Source organism: Pieris rapae, chromosome Z (assembly GCF_905147795.1).
Source record: "Pieris rapae chromosome Z, ilPieRapa1.1, whole genome shotgun sequence".
Lineage (NCBI taxonomy): Eukaryota > Metazoa > Arthropoda > Insecta > Lepidoptera > Pieridae > Pieris > Pieris rapae.
The window spans coordinates 871,067-880,313 of NC_059534.1; the positions used below are offsets into that span (position 1 = coordinate 871,067).

The window sequence follows — 9,247 nt, forward strand, 5'->3', positions numbered from 1 at the left end:
CTTCATGATAATTGCGTACCCCACATCTCTATTAGGGATGTGAAAAAATAATCGTTTTTTTTAATAAGTGATTTTCAATTATAAAAATAGTCGATTTTCATCTGCGACCAGTTAATTTTTTCAAAAAACACTATAATTTAAAAGTCAAATAAATTTATTCAGCACAAGGTTACAAACTAAAAAAATAAGCAATATGCTACTAAGTATGCATATACTCAGCATCTATCAATAATAATAATCATTTCTCCTAAAATCTATCAAAACGAGATTAGTTTAATTCCGATTTTTCTAAAACTTTAATCTGTGTTTATAATATCTATCTAATATCTATGTTTATTTTTAATTAATAAAACAATCATAAATATTTAAGGTGTTTATATGGAAATGATTTTAAAAATTTGGAAAAAAACGATTATTTATTAATCTTTTTTAAATAGTAAAATCTCACGGCTTTCTGTTAAGCAATTTCATTTTTCGTTTTTGTGAGCGAAGGGAGTTGGTAGATGACTAAGTGAGTTGTTCTCTATGAATATCGTGACAACTGACAATTAACCCATTTTATTTATCAAAACAGTTAATTGTCAAAATTTTCGTCTTACAAAATACATAATATTTACTATTTTATTCGATAAAAATAAAAAATAGAATACGTACATCAATCATGTTTTGGGTGACCTAGATTAAATTAAAAATAGATTAATACACTTGTTTAATGTAGTGTACATATAAAAACTTCTTGCCAATTATAGCCTATTACCTTATTATATTTAGCCTCATCTGGTTCACTGCAAGTGGTTCTTTTTAGATGGCATGAAACTACAATTGCAACCTTTTTAAGTGATTCAGAGGTCTAACACACAAAAAAAATATTACCTTAATTTTGACTAACATTCATAAGAACTGAATTCTATTAAAACAATTTTATAAATATAAAAACTATCATAGTAAAAATAATATATTTATTAACAGATAACAATTGTATTACAGCCATCAGCGGTAGTCGTCAAGACAGGGAAGATAATGACCGATGATTGAAAAGAAGATCAACAATTGTTTTTATATGAAAAATTGTATGACTCTGTTGAAGATAATTGTGTACTTTATAATATATTTTTTGTATGTAATAATATATTAATAAAATGATTAAATAAATCTACTATTTATTTAATGACTGCCTCATAAAAACGTAGTAACCTTAAATACATGGCTAAGCAGAAATTAAAAATATATATGCTGTGTTTCTGTATAGGTTAATAAAAGAACAATAATAACTTACACAACTTGATTTAATGTCAATAATAAACTTTTAACACACTACAAAATAACTTTCAGTAATACAAACTCAAACATAATAAAAACTAATCAAACCCAGCCTCACATAGAGCTAATCAATTAGTACTTTATTTTGTAGACAAATATATTTATTTACTTTAATATATTTTGTTATCAGTTAAGAAAAAGTAATTGTTATGAACAAAAAAGTTAAAAAGCTTAATAAGTACTTAAACTATCATGTACATCATGATGGTATTTTATACTTGTGTAAAGCAGAATAATTTTTTTATTCAAAAGCTTAATGATATACCTATCAATATTATAAAGATATAATAACTGCCAATTTTGGTAGTTCAGGCTGTCATATCATTTACTTTAAATTAAAGGATAGTTGAAATTCATTTAATTAAAAATATCTGCACTATTGTGTCTTTCTATATCCAGGGTCCTTGTCATTGATACAAATGTGATTATCTTCTTCAAAGGCAGAAATATACAACCAGGAGTTTTTGAACATTGGACTCTGAAAATATTACATTTATAATTTTAGTTTACCTACTTATAAAATAGGATGAATCTACTGGAGACAAGACATAATCAAGTGTGCATAAAAAATTGGTTCTGAGATAAAACATGTTTACCTTAGATTATCTATTTACTCTGTCCGTTCATCTCAGCAGCATCTTGCAGCTCTTGGGTATTGGAAAAAAGCGATAGTAACCAACGCCGAGAAACCTATTGGTCGTTTCATGTTTTTTTCTTCGCCATCTATAGATATTGTATTAAGTATTTTTTTACTTGTTTAGATAATTTATTTATTGAAATATAGGTTTAAAGCGGAAATGGGCCTTCTGTAACAATAACCAAGTTCTATTTTATTAAACCTAATGCTTATAGATATAAATTTATCGTAAAAAATGCTGTATTTATAAACTTAGGTACCACATATAGGTATATAGATTGTCATATACGTATTACAATATTTTCAGATAAAACAACCTTTAACTTCGTTTAAAAGTGGTTAACTCACTTGTAAATTATGATTTCTCCTAGGAAAAAAGCAACTTTTAATTTGACGTAGAAAAAATCGAGTTCACTCATCACTGCCGATTTTAATTCACATGAGGTGTCATCAGAATGCGAAATACCAAGACTATTTCAGCGTGATGCTAGTCTTAAATTTTAGTTCGAAATGGTAACAATCTCATTTGAGCGGCACTTTAGTCGCAGTTATTGTTATCAGAATACCAAATTGTAACCTGACACCTTCAAGAGTGATTTGAGAGCGGAATCCGCTGTGAGAATTTGAGTTAAAGAATCGACAGGCAGCTCGACTCGCCAATGAAATAGTTTGCCTCTTTTTATGTTCAGATCAAAATCTTTTTACAGGAAATTTTACAAAAAAGAATACAGGCAATGAGCGTGACGTTATGTATTCAATTGAAAAATTATTTATACGCCTGCTTCAAAATAGCTTTAAGTTCTCGTGAACAGGATTTAACTCACTATCAGTGTTAACTTATGATTAATATGGTCTCAATATCAAAAATTAAGAATTAGTTTACAATGAAAATGTGTTCAAAGTGAATAGTAATGGCCGAACTATGCAATGTATAAATGTTTAGGACTAAATAGAATACTGAGATTATTCAAAGTTGGGCGTCATCAAAAAAACTTAATTTAAAGGTACAGAATAGTTTTTAGGATATTAAATAAAACTTTTTCTTTTTTTGTAGATTTTTATTTTTTCCTTAAATAGCTCCATCTACATCAGTAGTTCCTGGAACAGAAAAAAATGACTTAAAACGAAGTCCATGTGTCTAATTATTAAACAAATTAAAATAAGCCTCGCCTCTATTTTCTGTCAAGACTACTATTGATTATTCTATTTCTTAATTAAATAGTCAAGCGCCACCGAACCATCTCCCAACTCATTTAATTAAATAAATTATCTGTATATTGTTTATGTTTGTATTTCATAACTTTTATTGATTTTTCGGCGTGATGCGAACGCTGATCGTTTTAATTAACTGACTTACTTAACGAGAATCCCATCTTTCTTGGTGAGTCTGACGATACAATCATCCGACTCCCCCATCCGCCTGATGGCTCCGCAGATGACGTACATTTTGGAAGTGTCGGCCGCTCTGCCCGTGACCGGGTCCACATCGGCGATCACCAGCTGCACGGAGGCGTGGTCTTTCGCGTGGATGAGACGGTTGCTGGCCGAGCTGAATATGTTTAACATTCAAAATTCAATTAAAAATATCCAACACAATTTATAATCTAATTCAACTAATTCCAATTAGCATCTTTCATGAGTGCAATGCGTGGCCAGCCATGACGATAGAAGGAGACAAGGAGAACCGAGAAGAAACTCTGCAATTTTGGTGTACTAACTACTAAGACTAATATGGGTCACCACACCCGATACTCTTCTGTGGAAACAGTAAGGTGTGTGTGTTCTATTTCACAACTCACTCTTATTTATAGAGGTGTTATGCGGGTTCAGTTTCTATTTAGTTATCCTTTTGCACATTTGAAATATTTGTTATGATATTATTTGAAAACTAATGAAAACCACTGAAATTTTCAGAATTCAGAATGTATAATTTAAATAATGCAACATAATTGTACAAAGAAGGAATAATCTTATTTAAATCAGAGATAGATGAACTCTTTTACATCAATTAACAATTAGGCAAACTACTAAGTAAAACTTATAACATCTTCGAATTTAAAACAGGATATTTATAAATATAACCTAAAATAGTTAGTTAAGAAATGGCAAAAGTAATGTGACATGTGATAGTAGAACAGCATAATATTTTATAGATACATGTATAAAAATAATGAAGTTAGTAAATTTCACACTAGACAAATAATTTTGCATCGGGGCTCGTAAAATTGATGTATAAAAATTGTGAAGTCTTATTATCTTGTCTATATTAAGCATGAGCACTAAGTTTATGAAGAAACCAGAACAAGAAAAATAGGTCAATAATTTAAATATCAAGTGCAAGGGCTTTTGCAAGGGTAAACAATATTCCACAGAAAAATTCTGTAAAGATACAGATCTAACTGTTAGGCAACGATACATCCTTCAATGTATACTTAGTCCACAAAAATAACTTGTTTAACATATCAATATTAAGCAATCTTTTGCTAATCAATCAATAATAAAAGCTATGTGCACACACTAAGCAATCACAAGTTTCTTTAATATTGGATTAAAATTATTGTTTTCGCATTTTGTTCAATTTGTGTTGGTCTAGGATTTTTTTTAATCAAGTTAGTTGATTCATTAATTTAACACTTCCTTCTTAAATGAACACGTCCACCAAAATATCGTTAAAAGCAAAAATTAGAAAAATAATAACACGAATTTGTGTAGAACTGTGATTTTTCATTTCTATGCGTGAAATTTTGAAGTAACACAATAAAATCGAAGTGAACGAACACATGCCATATCAGTTTTTAAGCTGCCACCATACCGCTTCAATATATTTTGATAATTGTCATTGCAATTGCATACACGTATTAAATTGATAGATAGAACGCAAGCATATTTTAAAACAAAGTTAACAAGATGTTGAAACACGGTTGTTAAAGTGTAACATTAAATATAACCTCAAAGATGCGTGTACTAACCATTTTCGGGGACAGTACAAGTCAACGAATTCTCCAGCGTCGTTCTGCATTTTGACTATCTGAAATTAAAATAAATAACAATGGTTAATCACAATCACATTGATTTACAGTTAAATGTCTTTATTATAAGTAAAATTACCAAAAAGCACGTTGTGCACAAGAATATCAAAGCGAAAAGAATTTTAATACTAGTGATCTTGACGTTTCTTACCTGGCGCTTATTATTTGACAATAGCACTTTAACATTTTGACAGCCACAGATTGATGTTAAAACTTAATTATTACAGACTACACCTATTTTACAAATTTGATGAAAATAAATAAATGGTTTTTTTTATTTATCTATTATTTCCTTTTTTATGGTAAAGTTATAGAATAATTAACATTGAAATAAACCTAATTTCGTGTGTGTTCGTTTCGTAGATTTTGTCAGAAATTAAAGCTGTTACTTTCACGTAAGTTTACTGCTTGCTTGTACGTTTATTTTATTTTGATTTTCTGTATTAGCTAATTCTCACTGCAATAAAGTGTTTAATTACTTTATTTCCAAAATGTTATATTCACGAGTATGACGCATGGCCAGCCATCGACCCCCTTGCCATATTTTAGGGAGAAAGACAACCCACAACAGCCAATTTAAGCGAGCATGACGATCCTTGAAATGTGAACTTGGCTACATAAGAAATAATAAAAATACGAATTATACTGAAACAACTTGATACCACATGGATCACGGTTTATTCCCACTTTACATTGAAATAGTCGTGGATGTAACGATCGCCTCAGAGGCAGTCGCGTTACCTCTTTATACTGGAGGAAATCATATCTTAGCACTAGGATCGTTTAGATGTTGATTATATTCAGGCCTTGATTATGCCAGGCAAGCAGATGTACTTATTTTATTTTTTATTTTTATTATTATTTGATTTAAATTTATTTATTGACAGCACGTCGTTGTTTTAGTTACGAGTACCATAATTATGGAAGCTACTATTCTTTTTAAATATATCTATATTTTTCCTTACATACAAAATATTCTCATAAATGTATTTTATAAATATATATAAAATAAATGCCGGCATCGGTTCTGGAGTGATATCTTGTAAAACTATACTGTTGGCTATGTATAAGTTTATTATTATTAAATTGTATCTATAATTGATTAAGGGTTTCAAAATTTCTACCGGCAGATATGGGTCTAAAATTTGTGGGGTCAGAAGCTTTGAATACTGGTCTGGTGTGTACTGTGACTGAACTGGTATCATTGATAACTGGTTTTTAAATGAATACAGATACACCCCAAAGATCTTTTTTTGGAATCATAAAAGGGCGGTTTCTGGAGGTTCTTCCAGTCTCCTCCTTTATAATTTTCCAAGTAGCGTTTAACTTATCAGAGCTGTGGTTTATTTTAAGACTTATGTGCTTTGCCTTCTCAAGTGGTTCGATACTATTGCCTAAAACTTGTCATATACATACTTAATAAGTGTAAAAATTAAAGTGTCACTTTTTCCGTCATCAAATTATACTTACATAACATTTGTTGATAAATTATAAAAGCTCAATCGATACCAAATTGTGATCAAACTTAAAAGAAACACAAACACCTTGCCTTCCATATATTTAATAAGTGTAAGAAATTGTTGTATAAATATATATAACTATAATATATATAAAACTCAATTTTCGGGGCTTAATTTGGGATTATTTATTAGCTTTCATTTTCTCCTTAATCCACTTGGAGTAGCTGCTGGTTCTGGTGTAGGCATCAGGTTCTCCTCGAGCACAGGGAAGATTCCATGAGACGATACCAGCAGACTTGTTGTTGCAGACCAAAGAACCACCAGAATCACCCTGAAATCGTGTTCAGTTAGTTTAATATAGAGTGAAAGGTGGAAAACGCTACACAGTTTTATAGACATACTTATTACGAAGTTCTATTTTGAAGGAAACGTCCGATTATAATATTAAGTCGAAACAGGTAATTATGTAGGGACAAATGTATGTAAAATTAATTTTAAGTTAATAAATATGCCTTAAAAAATGTGACTTGTAAAACAAACAAAGCAAAAACAGTCTTAAGGGTCTTAAGTTATAGGTAACGTGCGTATTAGCTAACATAATAACTTCTTATAGTGACCATATCATATTTAAATTTTAAAGGTGTATTTAGAAAATAGAACCAAAATTGCGTAATATTTATGTTCTTCTTTGATTCACTAAAGTACAATTAATACAAGTATTGGCGGTAAGTGAGTGAGTGACTTGGTGGTGACAAGATGCCCCAGACAAGAAGAATAATTACTTACTTGGCAAGTTCCTTCGCCGCTCTTGTTATAAGTACAGATGTGCTTTTCCGTAACAGGGAAACTCTTTTCATAGCGTCGTATATAATTAGTTTTACAGGCTTTATTCGATATAACTTTTACGTCCAACCATTGCAATTTGTTGGGACTGTTACTTTGACTTTGCTGGAAAAAATTTATTACAATTATTAAAACTTGAAGCTGGATCGATGTTCCATGTTATTCATGCCGTTAGCGTAATAAATTTTTAGTTAGATTTCAACAATATTTATCATCATGATGAGCCGTTTGTTTGTTTGGTCAGATTTGTTGTTATAAATAACATATTATATGTAGTAAAAATTTTAACATGGAGATGGTGTGCGGAAAAAAGTAGCTTCAAAACTTTCAGTTGTAGACGGGACGCTGAGTTGATAACGGGTAAAATTTCGTATACTGCCGCCATGTCCAATGATGAAACTTATTCTGAATTTATCGCAAATTATCTGGATCATGGTAAGAGAGAAATTATGATGCTTCTCACTCCCAAGCTGTTACTTACGGTAGTGAATCCCCATCCGGATAATTTACACTTCTCCCCTACTTTGGGGTCTTTTGTAGCTACTTCGATGGCTTTAACTTTTTTTGTAAATTTAATCTTCTCTTTAGTTCTTAACAAAGCAATATCATTTACATTCGGTCTATCGGTATATTTTTCATGTTTTACAATTTTATCAATTTTGTATCTGGTACCTCCAGACTTTTTGTTGTTAGTTCCCGCCAAAACACTCAAGTCTTTTGCCTTTTTACTGAAAATATTTATCATAAATATAAATAATTTCGTTCGAAATATTGTCAATTATTCAGTTTTATCAAGAATTTACTAAAACAGTTTATATAAATTTATTTAAAAATATAATTAACACAAATCCAGTAGCTAAGCAATCTTTTCATTTTGCTACGCTTACTTTGTGAGGCAATGTGCTGCAGTGAGGATCCATCTGTCAGCAATGATTGCACCACCACAGAAGGGAAATTTATTTTGATTTTGTACAGAAACTTGGTATGGCAGAGCCCCATCTGGTGCATCTTTTCCACCCACGACGCGTCCGTCCGCGTTACCCGCCGATTCTTCATTAATATCGCTGTTACCCAGCGATTCTTCATTAATATCGCTGTTACCCAGCGATTCTTCATTAATATCGCTGTTACCCAGCGATTCTTCATTAATATCGCTGTTACCCAGCGATTCTTCATTAATATCGCTGTTACCCAGCGATTCTTCATTAATATCGCTCTTTGATATTTCTGCGGCTTTACAATGAAAATTGGGAATTATTTTTCTCCTCGAAAGAATGATTGAATATGAATATGACTGGTAATTATTACTAAGTAGCTGCCCCCGCAATATGTGTTTCGCTTTAATATTTTTCTTTTCTTATCTTTTTAGTAGTAGCTTAAAACGAATATATTATAGAGCATTTCGCTATGCTACCCCATAGAGACTGATCCTTTTTTTGAATTATATTATATGTATTTAGATTTTATTTAAAATAAATATTAATTAAAAAATACTTACCAAGAGCTCCGCAAAGCACGAAACCAACTAGGAAATAGTTCCTCAGAGACATTTTTCAGAGTGTGCTTAAACTGTAGAAATTCTCGAATTATATACAAATTACATAAGTAATGGTGCGTTCACAATGCGGATATAATTAATCATTGTATGTTAGTATGTAGTTTGTTAGCTATGGCTAATCTCATATTGCATATTACTGTATCATTTTTACTATTACAACATTTGCACTTCTAGGGGTCTAGAATCGTTTCAGGTATTAAAGCACGAGCGGAAGCTTTCGTTATTTATATGCGAGCTTTTCACAAACACCTGCTTGATACAAGATAATAGAAAAATATTGTTTCGATAAAAATATATAAAAGATATCCACCAGACGCAATGCCATATTAAAAAAAATATGTTTAAAAACGTAAACCAAGTTGGATCCTCTCACTGTTTTGTTGTTTGAATGTAATTGATA

At 30.7% G+C, this 9,247-nt stretch overlaps 2 protein-coding genes across 2 annotated transcripts; both read right to left on the reverse strand.

Annotated features, from left to right (window-relative positions):
* Window positions 1-3,025: 3,025 nt before the first annotated feature.
* On the reverse strand, window positions 3,026-5,147 carry LOC110993398 (40S ribosomal protein S21). The gene is made up of 4 exons (XM_022259655.2): window positions 5,066-5,147; window positions 4,927-4,985; window positions 3,315-3,506; window positions 3,026-3,055 (listed from the first exon to the last, which is right to left on the reverse strand). The coding sequence occupies exons 2-4, from the start codon at window positions 4,974-4,976 to the stop codon at window positions 3,046-3,048; spliced, it is 252 nt and encodes an 83-aa protein (XP_022115347.1). The 5' UTR covers window positions 4,977-4,985; window positions 5,066-5,147; the 3' UTR covers window positions 3,026-3,045.
* A 1,391-nt stretch (window positions 5,148-6,538) lies between these two features.
* LOC110993441 (chymotrypsin-2) lies at window positions 6,539-8,840 on the reverse strand. The gene is made up of 5 exons (XM_045634263.1): window positions 8,788-8,840; window positions 8,177-8,522; window positions 7,771-8,017; window positions 7,233-7,394; window positions 6,539-6,777 (listed from the first exon to the last, which is right to left on the reverse strand). Exons 1-5 carry the CDS (start codon window positions 8,837-8,839, stop codon window positions 6,628-6,630), a joined length of 957 nt encoding a protein of 318 aa, XP_045490219.1. The 5' UTR covers window position 8,840; the 3' UTR covers window positions 6,539-6,627.
* Between the last annotated feature and the right edge of the window lie 407 nt (window positions 8,841-9,247).